General features: G+C 54.5%; 1 protein-coding gene across 2 annotated transcripts in view; it reads left to right on the forward strand.

Moving 5' to 3' along the window:
- The window catches only part of BSN (bassoon presynaptic cytomatrix protein), an 89,579-nt gene that overhangs the window by 45,801 nt on the left and 23,867 nt on the right, over positions 1 to 19,911 (forward strand). For both annotated transcript variants that reach the window (XM_086618982.1, XM_086618983.1), the window contains exon 3: positions 2,610 to 3,392. In XM_086618982.1, the coding sequence (XP_086475108.1) occupies positions 2,610 to 3,392 (783 nt within the window). The remainder of the gene's footprint in view (positions 1 to 2,609; positions 3,393 to 19,911) is intronic.

A 19,911-nucleotide genomic window follows, 5' to 3' on the forward strand; every position in this document is an offset into this window, starting at 1 on the left:
CCCGGCTTTTTTCTGTCTCAGCAGCACAAGCCATGTTTATTGTGGAAAGCAAGAAAGCTTCAACCATCACGTTGTTCCCCAGCCTCTGAGCTCAGGCAGATCCTGGTGGGCTTGTCCATGAGCTGTATGCATTTTGCATGGCCATGGGATGTGGGGCTGGTACCTCCTGGTGCCTGATGAGCCGTTCTCCTGCACAAGCCTTGGCCAGGGGCAAAGTGGGCGCCGTGCGTCGTGTGGGGAAGGGGGTGAACCAGCAATGCCGGAGCTGTTCGGCATTCACCTGCCGCACTTGCTTCTTGTTAAAGAGGGCAATCGATTGAATTCCCTCAATGTTTTGTTTGGGTGTTTGGAAGTTTATGCAGGAGAGCAGCAAAGTGTTTTTTCTATTCAAAAAAAACAAGTTAAAGCTTGGGCCAGGCCGTAAGAAATTGAGACTGTAGAAAATCAGGAGTGTGGAGCATGGCCTTTGCCGCATACTTTGTGGTCATAGTCCTGTAAAATCCAGATGCAAACAGCTCCGATGGCAGGTCTGGGAAGATCTCCTCTTCCTCCACGTTCCACCTCGCTGGAGGGTCTTAAAGTGCAGGATAAAGAGATTATGCAGAGAGGAAAGATTTGCATTTCTCAGATACTGGGAACTTTGCGCGGAGAGAGAAAGGATTGATTCTCCCTTAATCAGAGCTGATGGGGATGGCGGGCAAAGCTGACGGGATTTCGGGAGACGTTCTCCTGAAATAGAATAGCGGGAAGAAATTCCAGGGTATGTGAAAGCGAAAATAACAGGAGGAATTCTGTATGTCAGAAGAGAGACGGCAAGACCAGAAGAAATTCTAAAAACTAAAGCAATATTTTTCAGGAGCTAAATATAATGTGGCTCGTTTGGAACAGCTTGGAGAAACAACCCCGTAACGCAAAATTGCTGGGGAAAAACTGAGGCTGCTTTTCGCTCGGCTCCGAGTGAAACACTCGAGCAGAGGCTGGTGGTGATGGTGGCGTGGGAGCTCGGCAAGCACAGCGAAGGCCGAGAAGAGCACAGAGCTGACGTGCAGCCAGGCTTGTAAGGAGATGGGAAGAGCTTTGCTGGGGCCTGGGAGGCAACGCAGAGCTCTCCGCAACCCGTCGAGCCTGGCGGGCGCTGGGCAGGGAGCAGAATGGGCATAGTGGGCAGGTGGAGGTTTGTTCACGCACATACCCCACTCCTTTAATTTTAATCCATCTTTTCTGGCTGATCTGAATTTTGTCTGTTTCAAAAAGTTGATTATTTGAAGGCTGGGTTTTAGAAGAGCCTGTAAGTCCCTTCCCAGGGACTTGTCGTCCCGTCCCGTTGCAGGACCTGCGGAAACACCCGACTCCATCTCTGCGGGCAGCTCCTGTGAGCAGGAAAAAGGTTAAAATGTGCCTGTGGTTGGAGCACAGGGGAAAAAGCCCTGTAGTGGGGTTATGAATGGGTGATGCAGCACCTGTCCCTCCAGCTGCGGGACCAAAAGGCCATGTGGACCTGGAGACATGGGGTTGGGTGAGGAGATGGGGTGGTTAATGTCTCTACCATGGGGATTAAGCTGAGCCTTAGAGGTGATCCATAACACCAAGATGAGGAGACGGCTCCTGAAATGAAAGGCAGGAAAATCCGCACCTGGCACGGGACATGCAGCCCCAGGAGAGCGCCGGGGCTGGGATGCGTGTAGCAGCCGGGCCAGGCTCTGGGTCTGCTTGTCCTGGACACTGCTCTGGTATTTGAGACTGCTCTGATCCTCTTGGCCCCCTTAGTTGTTTGTCTCGGAGAAATCTTTTGCAAGCAGACCCGGTTGTCCTGCTGACTGTGCTATAGATTAATATTTGCACAGCCGCTGAGCATCCTGGGGCTTGCTCATATGGGAAGGCTCACAGCTTCCATACGGCCTCTTTAATTAACTTAATTCAGATATTAGCGTGTCACAGGGAATGTCTCTCGAGGGGGAAGTCTTTCATTTATCACCACTTAGCGAGGGAGCGCTATATTTTTTCATTTACATCCCAAATTTCATCGTGGCACGAGTGCAAATTAACCGTTTCCTCCCCAGTCGACCAGATGCATCTTGCGAGGAGAATGATTTGCCTTATGGGCTGCAGAGCCAAATTTTTGGATGTGATATCAAAATCGCTGCAACGAGTCTGGAAAAGCCATCTCTGCTGGCCCTGGCTGTTTTCTGTGCCAGCTCAAGTCACCAAGCAGGAGGGGAAAATAAAAGATGGGCTTTAGAGAGGTGGTGGGGCTGGGAGCCCTGGGAAAGGTCGCGTTCCCTGGGAGAGGCATGGAGTGTGCTGCCTGCAGGCAGAGCCCCGTGGCTAGCAGGAGCTATATGGCAGAAGCCGTGGAAGCAAACCCACGCTAATTAAAGCTTGCTTTTGTGCTGGCGTGTTGCACCATGGGCACCCGTGACAGATGGGGTCCGTTCGCTGTGACCGCGAGATACTGTCGCAAAGAACACGGCACCGAAATGTTTTCTGGGAGGGCGATGCCTCGTCCCTAGAGCTACGTAGGGTTTCGTTTTGGGGACCCAGTGGGGCTGCCCTGCGCGTGGCTGCAGCCTGCCCACCATTCACCCCCTTGTCCTCTCCTTGTCTCACAGGTGAAGGAATGGCTGTGCTTGAACTGCCAGATGCAGCGGGCGCTGGGGATGGACATGACCACTGCTCCTCGCTCCAAGAGCCAGCAACAGCTGCACTCTCCTTCACCATCCCCCTCCCACTCCCCGGCCAAGCACCCACCACCCCCAGGTACGGATAAGTCCCCGCCGGCCGCCCGCACCCTGCCGCCCGAGCCACCCAAACCTCACCCCGCCACGCCGCAGAGGGAACCGCATGCCCAAGGCCAGCCGAAACCTCAGGAGGTGGCCAGGTCCTCCCCGCAGCATCAGCAAGCCAAGCCTTCCTCCTCCGAGCAGAGAAAGACAGTGGGGGACCCGGGGCCGAAACCTGCCGCCCCGGCCCCCGGGGCTGGAGCACAGGAGCAAGCCCAGGAGGGGCTGACGGGGAAGCTCTTCGGCTTTGGGGCATCCCTCCTCACCCAGGCCAGCACGCTCATGTCTGTCCAGCCAGAGGCCCCCGCTCCGAGCCAGCCGTCTCCTGGCAAAGTGCCTCCAAAAATCGTCTTCAGTGATGCCAGCAAAGAAGCTGGTCCCAAAGCCCCGGGGGCGCAGGGCCGGGCTGGTGCTGCGCCAACGGCGAAGCCGGGCAAGCCGGAGCCGGGCGTCAAGCCAAAGGAAGTGCCGAAAGCAAGGGTCTCGTGCCCCCTCTGCAAGGCGGAGATCAACGTGGGCTCCGGTGAGCCCCCCAACTACAACACCTGCACGACTTGCCGGCAGCAGGTCTGCAACATGTGTGGCTTCAACCCCACGCCTCACCTGGTGGAGGTAAGGGGGCTGGTGGGGTGGGGGTGGGTGCCTTCCGAGGGGAGGGTTGGTGTTCGCTCCTGGCTTAAGATGGGGAAAAGATGGTGCATTTTCCTTCAAAGGTTTAAAAAAGCCTTTAAGAAGCTGATGAAGCCTTGTCCCCTTCCTGGGGAGGGGGGGGCTGTGGTCCTCCAGTTCTTGACAAAGACATGGATTTCATATGTGTACTCTGGTTTCATGCTGGTTTCACGTGAGGAGCAGAGCAAGGGTTGGCCATTGCTGGGGCACGGCCAGCAGCGGCCACTGCTCCCCAAAGGTGTCCAAGGAGTCGGTGGACAGGGTAAGGAGAGAGAAACATGAGAGAGGTCATGCAGGTGCCAGTCACCAACAAGCATCCTTCTCCCAGTGCTGTGGATGGATGCCATGGCCAGACTTGGGAAGACGCTGGTGAAGGATGACCTCCATCCACGGTGCAAGGAAAGTGGCACGGGGTGGGAAGGTGGCAGGACCTCAGCAAGAGGATTTCAAATCACCTGAGGGCACACAGCATCCCATTGGAGTCTGATGCCCTCTCCAGACAGCAGGGGCCCTGCGCCGTTGTGCCTGGGGGCATGGGTTGGGCTGGGCAGAGGATCGATGTGGAGATGTTCGTGGTGCAGTTTGGATGCGAATTGGATGGGCATCGTGATGCCTGCTGAGATGGAATGCGAGGAGAGGAGAAGACTGAGGTCTGAGGTCCGCCCAGTCTCACCAGCTATAGTCTAGGAGGTCTCAGAATTGTTGGGGTGCCCACCCGGATCATCTTCCCTGGCACCAAAAAGGCACCTTAGCCAACTCTAGCCATCAATGCCTGGAGAGGAGAGGAGAGTGGTGCAACTGGGGCTCAGCTGGAGCATCCTCCTACTCCCTCTTCCCCCTTGCTAGCTAGGGAGAGACATCTTCCAGACCCTTGGAGAAGACCTCAATTAAAGTCTAGCCCCTCACTCCCTCCTCTACAGGTGATTTAAGACAATCAGGAGAGGGGGCCCAGGACTTTCTTCTGGAAGTGCTGCATCTCACAGCCAGTAAGACACGAACATGAACCCGATATCATCAGCACATGGAAAAGTTAATGGGAACTTTAAATGACCAGAAGTAGGATTGCTAATCTTGGCTCCGTTCCATGGCGGATAATTACATTTTATGTCCCTCGCTCCTCCCTGCAGTTCCAATTATACCCAGTAATTTTCTCCTCTTCCTGAAGCTGCTGCTGTTCATGGTCACGTTCACGGCAGAGGAGAGTCGCTCTCCTGGCTCAGTGCACAGCGTGGGGGTGTAAACCCATCACCATCTGAGTGAGAAGAGAAGGTGTCCAAGTGTTGTGTAGTCCCTTAGGTAGGACTGAAGCCCTGAACCCTCAACTGGTACTTGTTGAGGGGCTGGATGACCCCAGGCATGAAGTGGCAACTGGAGAGGGCGTGCTGGCAGCACCGCTTGCCTGGGGACCCCAGCTCCTTGGTGGCATTGGGCATAATGTTGAGGGTGAAGAGCATCCTAATGCCCACTAACCCTAGCACTTTAGCACGTAATGACTTCCCGATTGATGGTAGCTATTGAGGAACAGTCCCCGCAAGTGGCTGAGGTGGATCTTGGAGAGATCATGTGGCCAGAACAGGTCTTTGGGAAGGGGATAGGGAGGTATGGAGGGAGCTGCATGCTTAGTGAGACCCCACAAGATGTACTAGGTGGAGGTGAGACCATGTTAGGCTGTCGCATGCTGCTGGAAGCAGAGCTCCTGCTGCACATCTGCCTGTGCTTCTGCCGTGTGGATGGGTGACCAAAGGGATGGACAGGTCTTAACTAGTTGGATACAGGGGCAACTGGTCAAAACCAGGGGCGCATGTGAGGTGTTGCCATGTGATCATCATTATGAAAGGGGGAGAAGAAAATTGAGAGCGAAACGCAGACAGCAGGAGAGGCTTTTGCCCCTATCTGCAGCCCCCTAAAACTTCTGGTTTCTCTGGGAAGATGCGTTGTTACTTACTCGGGGTATTTTCATCCCCAAGCCGCTCCTGATCTAAAGACGGAGTTGGAGGCTCTGGATTCCTGTTGTCCCCTCCCACCCTCTGCAGCTGCCTGGGGAGGTATCCGAGGAGCTGCCTCCTCCCCAGCGCTTCGTTCAGCCACGTGCACTCAAACCTCATGGAAGAGAAGAAACCACTAAAAGTGCTATTTTCTGCAGAGTTGCTGAGTTGTGCAGATGCTGAGCCACTGAAGGAAGAGGGTGATTTGAGCTTCCCTCATTGTCTTTGCGCTGCCGTGGACAGAGTGCTCAGGCAGTCTGGTCCGACTGAAGGTTGCTCCAGGAGCATACCATCTGTGAGCAGCTGGGTAGCGCCTCCAAGCCCAGAGCTCCAATGAGATCCACCAGCAAGGCTGGCTTTCCTTCGACCTTGGGTCTGGATGGGTGTGATCAGAAGATGACGGTGAGGCCTGGGAGCCCAGGACACTTGACAAGTTCAGGTACAAGCATGGCGTTTCAGCAGTGCATTCCAGCAGAAGAGCATGGACCATAGTGGCCCATTTCTCTGCAGGTTGTGAATGACCAGCAGACAGAGGAAGCCCAGAAGCGTGTCTGACCTCCACTTCTCTTGCGTGCTCACCCTGATCCACGTTACCCAGCTTTAAATAAGTTGTTTATGTGAATTACCAGAAGTACAGGTGCCTTCCTCCCACCTCATCACACCTCCTCCGGGAGCTGGCTCCTGGGAACCGCACCATGAGCTGTTCTCACCGAGACAGAGCTGGCGCTTTGGGGCTCTCCCAAATTCCCTACAGCCTCAGCCCAGTGACGCGCAGGCGGGAAAGAGGTTTCTGCCGCAGGAGGAGCGAGTGCTGGGCCCTTTCAGGGGGGATTTAAGAAATGACACCTGTTTATGTCAGAGGCTGCCGAGGGAGCGAGCGATCTGGCAAGAGCTGGCTCGCAGCGTGATTGCCCTGCACGACGCTCTGCTGGTAACCCTGGTTAACCCCAATTGACTCCGGAGGTAATGAGCATGGCGGGATGTCCCTTTGCCTAATTAACCAGCCTGAAACAGGAGCTGTGACAGGTTGTGTTGAAGAACGCTGCTGATCCCCTGGGCACCAGGCTGGGACTCCCAAGGGGTGCCTGCCAGGAGGGTCCTTTTACTGATTTGTGGTACCCACCACTCCGCATTCAGATTGTACAATTCGTTTTCTTGCTTGCCCCGAGCATTACAAAAATCATCCGTCTTATAACGCGCGTGTTGTCACTGATGTGCTGCATCTCCGTGGCTGGTCTCACCGGTCAGTGCTGATAGGTCCCTTATTATGTGCATGTATAATATATTATATGCGTATTGCAGGCATTATCCTGCATGTGGTGTCACAAGTCAACAAGATGCAGGAGCAGCGTTTGTTTAGGTGCTTCAGGGGCTGTGTTGCCCTTCTGCTGCTGCCAGGTACAAACAAGCCTGTTCAGATGGATTTCTTGCAAAGACTTCATGAATCACCGTATCGAATACTTGCCAGAAAGCCTTGATCCTCACTTTCCATCATGCCCCAAGACCTCCCCATGGGCAAAATATGGCCCTGAGCAAAACAGCTCCCCAGGGTCCAGAGGAGGCCATGAAGATGATCCAAGGGCTGGAGCACCTCTTCTATGGAGACAGGCTGAGAGAGTTGGGGTTGTTCAGCCTGGAGAAGAGAAGGCTCCGGGGTGATCTTCTAGCAGCCTTCCATTACCTAAAGGAGCTACAAGAAAGCTGGAGAGGGGCTTTTTACAAGGGTGTGTAGTGATAGTCCAAGGAGCAATGGCTTTAAACTGAAAGAGGGCAGATTTAGATTGGATATAAGGAAGAAATTCTTCCCTCTGAGGGTGGTGAGGCACTGGAACAGGCTGCCCAGAGAAGTTTTAGATGCCCCATCCCTGGAAGTGTTCAAGGCCAGGTTGGATAAGGCTTTGAGCAACCTGGTGTAGTGGAGGGTGTCCCTGCCCATGGCAGGGGGGGTGGACCTAGGTGATCAAACCATTCTATGACGCTGTGCCACTCTGGTTCAAGATGCTGATGCCGAGCTGGGGCTGAGCCTGCCCTACTTGCAGAAGCAACCATGGCGGCTGCTGTGCTTGGCTGCAGGGCAGAACGCCTGCGGAAAAGGGAGTTTGATTAGAGGAAAAAAAAAAACAAACACCCGTCGGTGAGCGCAGGCTGTGTGCAGAACAGGATGTTGCTGCTGGCAGCAGAGGATGGGGTTAGAGAAGGGGGGCTGAGGGGAGGTTTTCTGCTGAAATTGGTGTCGGCACATGGATTTCATCGAAGAGGGAAAAAAAGAGAGCGAGGAGGAGTGTCAGGCTTGCTACAGGTGGGAACCGGCAGCCACAAGCCCATTTTCAACCCTTGGTGTGCCATGGCTCCCTGCCCCCTTCCCGAGGGTCCGTGCTCTCACTGGGAACTTAATTAGCTGGTAGCTCCCAGCCAAAGAGGATTAGCCGGGATAAGAGAGTGCCTCCAGCTCAGCTCTGTCCTGGTGGAGAAATCCTGGCCCCGGTCTGGTGTCTGGGGCTGTGCGGGGGTCCCGGGCTGCCCCCCCCACCTCCTGCCAGGGGGAAAGGGTGGGATCTGGGTGCCTTAAACACCGGCCTCCTGGAGCATGGGCAGTGCCTGCATCAGGGCTCTGGCAGCTCCCCATCCGAGAGAGCCCCGTGTATGTACTCCACCAGATGCTCCACGTATGAAACCCTTCCCAAGAGCCACTCACCTCTGGGCAGTGACAGGGCAGGGGGCTGACAAGTGGGGAGAGGCGCTTAAAATTTGCGGGAATCATTTTTCCATAGGAATCCAGAGGTCCTGTTATTCCTACTGAGCTCAGAGGGCCACACTCTGCGGCCCCTGATGTAGCAGGGAGCAGCTGTTGTCCATCACCCTCTTGGGGCTGTTTTCCCTGGAATGGGGTGTCCTACCCTTTTGGGGCTGTTTTCCCTGGAATGGGGTGTCCTGTGATGACAGCTCGGCTGGATGCGGAGGCTCCCGGGTCCCCTCTCCGGGGACAGGAGGAGCGAGCTGCCCACCGAATGGTGGGCAGGAGGTTAGACCCCGGGCTTGCCTGCGGGAGGAAGATGTAGCCAGAGATGTGGGCCACGGAACATAGCGATTGCTGGGTTTCTCCTGAATTTTTCTGTAGAAATCATGATTTTTATAAAATACCCCAGCCCCAGGAGTATAAATACTCAGGTCGGTTGCGTAAACGCGAGTCAAACCGTGAGCGCTGCTTGTGATGGCGCGGGGCAAAGCTGGCTGCGCCGGCCCGAGCCCTCAAATCCCTTTACAGGTTGGTAATTAACAGCTTGCTGTGACTCAGGAGTTTTCTGTGCTGATTAACCCGCTGTAATTAAGCTGGCTCCTGCTGCTGGACTGGGCAATGCTGGGCTCCCTGCCAGCTCCCCCTCCCAGCACGGGGGGGTCAGCGGTGCTGTGTGACCTACAGAGTGGTCCGAGCTAAGAGTGGGGTCCCGTCCGATGGGCAATGTGCGCGGCATCCATGGCCGTCTCACCCATGTTTTGGTGGGTGTCGTGGCCCCTCTGGACCCTGCTGCTTTCCCATTAGATGCAGAACCCCATTAGATGTTACCTCTGCAGGCTCTTGTCTCTTCGCAGCTCCTAAGACTACCCCAAATGCTGGGCTTCTTGCTGAGTCTGCTCTCAGCTTCTGGCCACTCAGAAAATTATCTTAAGAACCACTGTTCCTTTCTTTAATCAGCAAAAACCAAACGCAGAGCTCCAGATTCCTTTCCTCCCTTCGATACGATTACATTATCAGCGGACAAATGCCAGGCGTACATGAACCCCGCTGATTAACGCCTCGGAGGAAGACGCTGCCCGCGCCTGCAGGTTGTTTTCAATGGTTCCTAAAGCCAAACCGTATATTCGGAGGGGTGACAGTGGCCGAGTAAGGTTACAGGTCCTGCCTTCCTTGCTTCTAAATGAAGATGTATTTTTGAAGTGAGTGATGCTCTCGCGGTGCCAGGCTGGTTTGCCGGCACATGTTTGCTGTGCCCCAGGACTTGGAGCTGCTGCCTGTAGTATTGCTGTGCTCCTGGGCGAGCGAGCTGCCTGGGCTGACAGTGCTCAGTGTCCTCCTCAGCTGTCTCACCGGGAAAGCTGGCGGGTATGGCAAGAGCAAAGCCCAAGCGCTCGCCATGGAGCAGTCAGTGCAGAGATTCGGGCTTGAAACGGGGAGCCCTTTGGCTTTTGGGGCAACCAGCCAGCGAGGACAAGACCCGCGGGCCAATATTCCCCAAAAGGGTGCCACGGGCCAACCCCCGAGAGCCGATGTCTTGCTGGGAATCGTAGCAGCAAACCACCACCCGTCACTGCGGCTGGGGGTAGGGATGTGGATGGGTGGGCACGAGGCCGTGCCTGCAAGCCCTGGCGGGGCTGGGGGGCTGCTCGGGCTCTGCTGAGCAACAGGAGCCTACGGAAGGGAGGCTCTGCCAGTTCCTGCTGCCATTCGGGATGGGGATGTGAAGGGTGACTGGTATCGCCCTGTTAGGCAGCAGCATGGATTTTGTTCCACTTTAATTGATGGCAAAACGTCGTCTGCGCGATATCGATTGTGGCGGTTCCTAGAAAGTGCCGAGGAACAGTTTAGGGAAGCGTTTGTTGCCCATGTAACGTGCTTAGATCTTCGTGCCAGCTCCTGTCCCCTGCTGAGCTGGGGTTGCTTTTCCCAGCAAGATGCTTATGTCACAAATTTGCTTCCGTGGGGTGATGGTATTCTGTCCGTGAAACTTTTGTGGCACAGAGTCATCCTTCAGAAATCCACCGGAGCCATCCTTGGGGAGACAGTGGGGACCGCACCCGTGTAGCAGGGATGTCAGGACAGACGTACAGGGCGATCCCTGCGAGAGGATTTCGTGTTCTCATGAGCTGGGTGCCGTGAATATTAAAATTCGCCAGCCCGGGAAGGGCCTAAGGAACTTTCCATCTCCCGACTCAGGTTTCACAGTTCGGAGCTGCTCTGGGAAGGACATGAGGGAAGATCGATAACTGCCCTGACGCACCTTGTTAGGGACTTTCTTGACCTTGAGAAGCTTTGGAAAGAGTTACTGTTGTACACGTGAAAGGTTGAAGGCAGCAAAAATAGGTGAAGTGGGAGCACAGAGAGGACGCAGGACGAGCAAAAGCTGCTCTAGTGCTTTAGGGATATCAGAAGGGTTTTTATAAATACGTGCTGGAGAGCAAAAAACCTCAGTTCCTTCACAAAATTTGGGTATACTTGGATTTTCTGCCTTTGCTCTTCGAGTCAGACCTGGCAGCTGTGCTGGTGGGGCAGCGCTGGAGCCTGGTGTCTCGAGGAGCCTCGTACTTCTCCGCTGATTTGGGCAGCATCGCCAAAGTCCGCCACAGGATCAGCCTGAGAGATGTCCTCGTAACTCATCAGGTGAGCCCTGCTCGCAGGGAGTTGACACAGACCTCAGTGGACACCTCGTTTGGGCATGCAGAGGTTGGTTTGGGCAGGGCGAGAGGTACTGGTGGAATCCTCATCGAGGTGTGCCAGATGCCGTGGAGAGCAGGAGACGCTGGAAGAGAGCAGGGATGGAGGAGCGTGATGTTACGGGGGAGGTGGGAGGGCTCTCGGCAGGACAGGGAGAGCCTGGACCCTTGTTCCTGCTCCTGCTGGGTCTTCTATTGAATGACCAGTGACTGAAGAAGCTCAGGAGCAGTCCCCGGCACAGGGACTGGCACCCACTGTCAGTAGGTTATCACCATCTCTGCCCTGAGAAAGGTGGTGGTGGGATCAGAGGAGTCTGGGCTGAGGACGCTCGGTGGCCTCCAAACACACTACATAGGATTACAGACCACTTCTGCTTTAGGGCACCATGGCTGTGGTGCTCAGCTTGTTGGGTGACTCGTTGCGTGCTGGTAGGATGCAGTAGGACAGGCCAGGGCTCTGACTCTTGAATCCAGGCTGCTCCATGGGATGCGTGGACTCCTGCGTCACGAGACCTCTCCCGTGCCTGGAGCAGGGGCTGCTGGTGCAGATGGAGAAGACCTGCCCATGGCAGACGCTGCTCTTACAAAGACAAGAAGTCCGTGAGGAGGGTGAGACTGGAGGGGACCTTTGGAGCAGCGTGCTCTGGGCAGCACCGTGGGCACTGACGGTGGAGGTGCACGGTCCCCAGGCAGGTACCAGGCGGCGAGGCCAGTGGGACTGCATTGATCGGAGTCTGGGTCTGAAGGTGTGCTGGGCAGAGGGAGAAGCAGCTCTTTCTGTTGGCGATGGCGAGGGGATTTGGCTGTTCAGCTCCTGTTTCCACCCCCTGGGAGCAGGCACAGATTATACCGATGTGCTCGCAGGCCATTACACAACCTGGCGCTTTCCTCTTTTTTTTTTTTTTTTTTTCCTGTAACATGCCACGTTAGTACTTTATTTGGGAACATGTTGAGACACTTAATCGAGCATTTAATTGGCTTTGTAACACTGGATTTCTGCGTGGGCTGAGGGGGAGGCAGCTTTAGGGCTGCAGAGAGATGCTCGATTTTCCAGCTGCCATGGGAGCATCTCGGACTAACGTCGTCAGTGTTGATCCACCTTCCAAAGCAGCAGCAGTTCTCTTAGGGTGATGTTTTGCAGTTGGATCTGGAAAGGCCCACGGAACAAAACGAGAGCAAGGAGAGGGGCTGCCGGCGGTGAAGTGCACAGCCACGCTGGGGAAGAAGCCAACGATGATGCTGACGATGGGATGACCGGCTGGATGTGCACATCTTGGGGATGGACATCGCTTGCTCAGGCCAGGCTCTTGTTCTGATTCCCTCCTTCCCACGTTGAAACCGTTGCGGCAGGGCAAGCACCCGTGGGCAGCACAGCCCCCTGGCACCGGGGGCACGTCGATACCATGCTGCTGAAACCAGCCCAAGCTTTCATCAGCCACGTGCAAGTTAGTGAAGGCTGTGCCCTTCTCCAAGGGCCAACAGGACCTGGAAGACAGTTTTATGGTATCTCCAGCTTGGGTGCTGCAGGGTTTCACCCTGATTTGATAATGTTTCACATAGCTCAGCATTCAGTCCTTGCCCTGTGCTGGGATTTTCCTGGCTATGTGTGTTGGGGTGAGCCACACCAGGTGGGGACTGTAAAATCCCATCTCCTGGGAAGCCCCTTGAGTGCTGGAGGAAACACCGCTGGGCGCAGACGGACAATCTCTGCAAAGAAACGGCGTTACCGGTGCAGCCACGGGCGAACACTCGGCGATCTTTCTTTCTCCGTTAAATGGCTGTGGGGCTTTGCTGAGGGGACACAGCCCGATCCCGTCAGGACGGTGGTACCACCAGGAGATGCGGGATGAAGAGCTGAGCCCTTGCCATCCTCATCTTTCTCCTGCTTCCTCCTCCTCCTGGGCTGATGAGCTGGGGCAGGTGCATGGCACAGCCTGCACCGAAAGGAATGCCAAGCTGATAAAGAAAATGAAAGCAGGCTCGGACTTTGAAGCACTCCGAGGCCGGGAGCCCGTGCGGGTCTCTGAAGGGAGATTCGAGCCACATTTTGTTCTTACATTATCCGGGCTGATGTTCAGTCTCGGCGAAGCTCCTATTAGCGTGGCCCGTGGCCACCTCGCAGCCCTCGGAACTTCAGCCATCCTAGCCTCTCCGGGCAGGAATGGCTCTTAATGAACGGGGGACCGAGTTGCAGATGGATAAGGGACACATTTCAGTAATTATTTCAGATGTATAGGGGTGAGGAACTGGCTGGAAACAGATGATTAAACGCCTTTTGGGTTGACTTTTGCTACTTAGTTCAAAGGGAGATGTTTCACAGGGATGGTTTGATTTCCGGAGGGGTGAGATCCTGGCAGAGGCTGGGTGCCCACGTGGCAGCCCGGGGCATCTGGCAAAGCCCCAGATGCTAGAAATGTATCGTTCTTGTTATTTATTTGTGCTTAATTTCTGCTTTCCCAAAGGACGTTCTTGGGTTGGCTTCTGGGGACCTGCCTCCTAGCATGCGGAGGAAGTGGGTACCAAACCTTTACAGGCACTTTGACCCCCCCAAGGGAAGGGGTTCACCTGCCTCTTCATCTGCTCTAAAAGCCTTTCATGCCTGTTGTGGTGGCATCTGGGCTCCTCCATCTCTGGGACCCTGACCTCCTTCGCGCGCATTTATTGACAGAGCAGAAGAGGGAAAGACATGTCGCTGTGTTTTCTGCTCCCTGTTGGTTTTCCAGCTTTCAGTGCAGAACATCACCTCTGCCCCTGCCATTTAAACCGCAACAGCTGCGTTTTCCTACTTTTTTTTTTTTTTTTTGGTCTAAAATGTGCTGCTCTCTGGGGCGGATGGAGAGCCACGCTGCGGCTTCCTTGGTGCTGATACGGGATTTCTTATAAAGCCTGATATTCCCTGCTCTCATTTTTCACGTAAGAAATGATGCTAACCCAGGGCGCGTTGGAGACAGGGCCAATCGCCTAAGGCGTATTTAAACACCCCAGGGGGATAAAATGCTCCATCAAATGTGCGATCGTTTCCTGAGAAAACAGGGAATTTTTAGGAAAGGTCCCTTGAGAAGCTCATAAAGCAGAGGAGGGTGCCAGGGGCTGGGGCTCAGGAGGGCTCCGGAGCCTCCAGGGACTCGCCCGTTGTCTAAGGATATCGATTGCTCTACTACAAAATGGATTTCTCTTGAAAAAATTGTGCAAAAGAGCAGAAAATAACCACCCTGGGGACAGCTTCTGCCGTCCCGTTTGGCTCCACCGAAGGCAGCGCCTGAGGCTCAACCGCTGTGTCACAGGCCACATCTGGGTGACGCCATCCCGCGGCGTTTGCTGCATCGTGGGCTCTTTGGTGGTGAAACAGCAGAGTCGAGGCTTTGTCACATCCGAATTACTCGTAGAACTATTTGGTAGTTTGCTAGAATTTTCCTGGAGTTCCTTGATTTTACCCTGTTATCCTTTTCTCCCTAATCCAGCTGGGAACTGTCTCCATCCCCGCAGCGCAGGTGCGGAGGGGAATGCCGGCACCTTTCCCTGTCCCGTGTCCCCACCCTGCATATCTGTTCGGGGCCAGTCACGTCCAGCATCGGGGGTGACAATGGGGCAGGGTGCTGCCTGCGTGGGGCATTGGCGTGGCTGCTCTGCCACCCAATTAATTTTAATTTAAAATCCCCCAAAATTTAATGGTGATCCCAGCCTGGTGTAAGAAACTGGGTGAGAAATGGGACACAAAATGAAAGATGAAAGAGGGCGTGTAGCCACGGCTTTGCTGTACCCTCAGGAAGCTCCTTCTCTTCCATAGGTCAGTGCTGATGTGCCTGCCCCCCTCGGAAAAGGGCATCCAAAATTACTTATTATTTTGTACTTTGCCCAGAGTTTCTAAATACGTTGCTTGAAACTGGACCTAGAGAATCGAGATCTAGAAAGTACGGAGAACGAGCAATTATGAGTAAGCAACCAGTTGAAGGGAACGCTGTCACCTTCTCTGTGCGTCAAAAAGTCCTCCTTTTGGGTCGGTAAGAGATGGGGTTACATCCCTGGTGGAACCCAAAGTTGCCTGCTCTTTCCAGCGTGGTCACGGCCAAAGACGGTCCCTCTTCCTCCACGAGCGCCTGTCCGCAGTGGGAACCTGGCATTCCCAGGGAGCCGAGGGCAAATGTGTCCCCTGCCTCTGCTTCGGAAAATAGGGAAACAGCAGCTTGCAGAGCTCAGCCTGGGGAGCCTCCTGCACTGGCTGAAGGGAACATGGAACTCGGAGTTAAAAATTGCCCAATGTCTTTGTGGTGGAAAGAAATTTGCTGGGGGAGGGCAGATTCTAGGAATCATAGAATTGTAGAATGGTTTGGGTTGGAAGAGACCTTAAAGGTCATCTAGTTCCAACCCCCCTGCCATGGCCAGGGACACCCTCCACTACACCAGGTTGCTCAAAGCCTCATCCAGCCTGGCCTTGAACACTTCCAGGGATGGAGCATCTACAACTTCTCTGGGCAACCTGTTCCAGTGCCTCACCACCCACATTGTAAAAATTTCTTCCTTATATCAAATCTAAATCTGCCCTCTTTCAGTTTAAAGCCATTTCCCCTTGTCCTATCACTACCCACTCCAGTCCCTCTCCAGCTTTCCTGTAGCCCCTTTAGGTACTAGAAAGCTGCTATAAGATCTCCCCAGAGCCGCCTTCTTCTCCACGCTGAACACCCTCAACTCTCTCAGCCTGTCTTCATAGGAGAGGTGCTCCAGCCCTCGGATCATCTTCGTGGCCTCCTCTGGACCTGCTCCAACAGCTCCATGTCCTTGTTATGTTGAGGGTCCCAGAGCTGAACGCAGCACTGCAGGTGGAGTCTCACGAGAGCAGAGCAGAGGGGCAGAATCACCTCCCTCGACCTGCTGCCCACGCTGCTTTGGATGCAGCCCAGGATACGGTTGGCTTTCTGGGCTGCCAGCGCACATTGCCGGCTCGTGTTGAGCTTCTCATCAACCAGCACCCCCAAGTCCTTCTCCTCAGGGCTGCTTTCAACCTGTTGAGAGGAAATCCGTTTTCCAAGGGAAAAATGCTTTCCCCTTCTGAGGCTGTTCCTAGAGCTGATATTAAAAACTGTTTAGGAGCTCCTGGAAATGATTCCCCGACAAAGCAAATAGTTTCAGCTAATGAAGAACCTGATGTGAAAGCCCCAGGTAACACCTTGCAACTTAAGCAACTATTCCAGGGCATTTGGAAGAGAAGCAATTTTAAAGGTGCAGCCGCTGGAGTTACATTTTCTCTGTCGGAGGGTAAGGCGGAGGCAGAGATCCGGGGGCACTCGGTGTGGTTATGGGGGGCTCCCCGCCCTGCGGTGCTTTGTCCCACTGGTGTGGTGAATGTGGAACCCGACGAAGGGGACAGCAGGGTGGCTCAGGCTTCACGGCTCTTGTCAGGTCCCGCATGGATGGCATCCACCTCGCCAAGCCTTTGGCATTGTCTCCCCGAGCATCCTGCTGTCCGGGCTGGGGGTACGGTCTCTGGAGGCCAAGGATGCTGTGCTGGTGGGCATGGGGCTGCGCCGGGAGGTGTCACAGGGCAGGTGGTGGATAAACCGTCTTCTCAACGTTCCCTGGGGTCCCAGATCTGCAGGGGATCAGAGGGGAGGAGAACACGGGGCACTCCCCCGAGCATCCCCCGCGTCGCAGGTGGGAAGGTCCTGAGAAGACGTTGAAGCTCAGCTGTGCAGAAACCCGCGGTGGCGTCGGGGAAGGGAACGGTCCTGGCTCCCCGCAGGCAAGAGGCGGTGGAGCTGACGCATCTTCTCGCGAGGGCTGAAAGCCTCTGCAAGGGCTCTGCCGCCCTTCGCTGAGGATTATTTCGGTTCTGTCTGTGCCTGGCCAGGGCCGTGCTGAGCCCATGCCAGCTGTCCCTGCCAAGCAGTGTTTGGGAACCAGGGCAACCTTCTCCCCGTCCCAGCTCTCCAGGGCTCTCTGCCCACAACCAGCGAACCCCTGCGCTGCCTTGAAGCCCCTTCACCGCGGCTACCGCTGTCAGAACGCCCCAAGCCCCTGCGGCAGAGCACAGGGCTTTATTTCCAAAGCCTCCTCTTTGCTTCTGCCTTTGCCTCCTCATCTTCCCACCTCCATCTGCTCCGCCTGCTAAAATAAGGCAGCGTGCTGCAGACGGGGTGTGCTGTGCTCTGCTCCGCTCCCCGAGCCCCACGCACCCGGCGCCGGCTCGGCACGGAGGGACCCTGCACTGGGCACCTTCTGCCGTGGCTGAGGGGAAGCTGCTGCTGCTGAGGGTGGGCTTTGGCCCCTCCGGTTTCAGGTTTCTCTCCCATGGGAGAGAGCAGGATCCACTGAGGGTGACTCCTTGCCAGGGTCTCAGCTTCCCACCTGGAGATGCTCGTCTCACACCTGGGGCAGATGGTGACTCGCAGAGACTGGCTGCCCAAGTTTTAGACGGTTGAGTAAAATGAACCCTATGTTAAGAGACCTGAAGTGTATGGAGAACGGCCCAAGTCCTTCACACTTCTCTTGTCCTTTGGTGTCCTCTCCTGTGATCTCCTTGTGGAGGAGTCACTGTGGTGGAAGGGACACAGGACCACCTTCACCACCCTCTTCCTTGACATGATGAAACATCTTGAAGGTAGGTTTGCTGAGAGCCTCTTAGCACCCGATGACTGCCCAGGACAAGGAGGGATGGGAGACTCTTGGTGCCCCGCAGCAGAGCAAGGTCCTGCATCAGCTTTTGTGTTTCCCACAACACAAAACCAAGAAGAAAGGTGAGATTGGGAAGTGTGGAGAAGACATTTTGCAGAGTTAGCCCGGAGACCTCATCACCCTGGGTTACTTGAAGCAAAGAGTCCAACAAAACACCGGAACCCGGAGGGAGGATTTGGGGAAAATGGAGACACTTTTGGGAGCGATAAGAGGATGCTTTTAATTTCGAGATCTGCTTCGAGATCTTCACATTGCATCCCTGAATGCTTCGCGTTTTCCCATGCCACAGCTAGAAGCTTTTGGCCATTATTTATTCCGTGACTGGGAGATAACTAGCAGGCGCTCTCAGATCTGACTCCAGTTTTCATTTGTTTTATTTTTTGTTAGGATATTTTTAATTGCTTGGAGCACAGAGAGCACCTGGTTCCCAAGCCCATTGAAGCAGAAAAGCATCAGTTTGGTTGACTCAGAGAACAAATATTCTCAAAAAAAAAACCCCAAACCTCGTTTGGCAAAGAAACAAGGTATTGGGTTGGGAATAACCCCGAAAGCCTGGACGTGGGTGTAAGGATAGGACCTGCACTATGGGTTTGCCCGTGGCTCTGTCTTTGCTGGGGCTGCATCCAGGCCCTGGAGCTGGACCACCTGGGACGAGCGTGGCCGAGTGCCTGCCCAGCGCTCTGGCTTTCGTCGGCTGGGGTGAGGGGGCTGCGGTGGCACATCCCGGGAGCTGCCGGGAGCCAACACCCGCGCCGCACCGAAAGGGCTCGCCGTCTGCAAAGGAGCTGTGAAATTCCCGGCTTTACATAACTTCCCGATTTACTCGGAGCTGTTAAGTATGACCAACAGTCATCTGTTTGCCGAGAGCAAATAGGACATCGGGAAAAGAAGGGCGAACTAGAGCTAGGCAGCAATATTTTTAACAAATCTGGGTTTTTCTTCAGGCTGGAAGTCAGGCAAGTGTTGTCAGAGGAGCAGGTTTCTGCAGTGGCCTCGAACGCCTCTGAAAGTGGAGCTTCTTAAATTACTTGGAGGGTTTATATAAGGTGGTTCCTCCTGTGGCTTCAGGGAGCCGCGAGGTCCCACAGGCATCTGTCTGGCTCTACAGAAAAGGCAGCTGGGGAAGGAAATGCCTTCACAGACACGTTTTAAACTGAGCAAGCATTCATGTGATTTATTTAAAAAAAAAAAATTTAAAGTAGCCATTTTATGTGGACTTTACTGTTTCATTTTGTTTTGGCTTCTTAGCTTTATTCTTGCCGCATTTAATCTTGAGATGGAAAATCTCGGCTCTTCCACCCCAGCACTGGTAGCTGGTTCCTCCCCTCCGGCTGCAGAGAGACCTGGCACCACCGGTGGAAACATCCACCCAGGTCGGGGTCACCATCACATCACCACGTGGCAGCTGGGTGGCTGTCAGCTGTTTTTAAAATAAGTTAAGTTAAAATAAGGGGATTTTAGAAAATAAGCTGAATTTTCAAATAAGTCTTGAAGATGATGAAAATTATCTTGGACCTACCAAGACATGTACCCCCCACTGCGGGCAAGTCCTGGGTTCTCCAAACGTGCCCTTACAGCCCAGATTTTATGCGTTTGGGTGGAGTCTGGAATCGCACGGGATGCGCAGAGGGCAGGGAAAGAGACGCTCTCCCAATGAAGAGGGCTGGGAGCTGGACCCCAGCAGGCGGGAGATGCTGGGCATGCTGCCCCAGCTTTGCCGTGGGCTGCAGGCGAGGGGATGGGAGAGGTTGTGTGAGACACAAGCGTGGAAAGATGCTGATGTGCGTAATTTGGGGAGTAAAACGGCTCGTTTGTCTCCCTTGGAACAACCCGTGTTTCTAGAACATTTCCAATTTACTGTAATAGTTTATTGACCTGCACAGAAGCATGAAAGATTATGAGAGTTAATTTTTCAAGCTTATCAGTTGATTTATTCCATAAAGGTAGTTCATTTAATTAAAATATTTCCGCGGCTGAAATCAGGTTCTCACGATCTTGAAGCCTGGAACAGGGTGTATGGGCTTTTCTGAAGCAGCAGCTTGATGGGGTCCAACAGCATTGCCCACAGAAACCAAAGCTTCCCCTTCTCTACGAATACGTGTATTTCGGGGCAAAAATTCTGGCAGGGGCTGTAGAAATAGAAACAGAACAGGATGGAGAAAGAGAGGAAGACGGAGGGCTGGAATCAGTGGGGTCATGGGTTACCTGAGCTCTCTGCTCGTGTCTGCTCAGCGTTGGCTGCTGTCAAGCTAAGGGTGAAGCCCTTGGCCTTTGGTGCCCTATTTTCCAAGTGCTAAACAGCCAGGAGAGCCCGGAGGTGACCTCCCGCTGTCTGGCAGGGCCTGGGAGAGCTGAGGACAACCGTTAGCAGATATCTC

The sequence above is a fragment of the Tauraco erythrolophus genome, chromosome 12 (assembly GCF_009769465.1).
Source record: "Tauraco erythrolophus isolate bTauEry1 chromosome 12, bTauEry1.pri, whole genome shotgun sequence".
Taxonomy (NCBI): Eukaryota; Metazoa; Chordata; class Aves; order Musophagiformes; family Musophagidae; genus Tauraco; species Tauraco erythrolophus.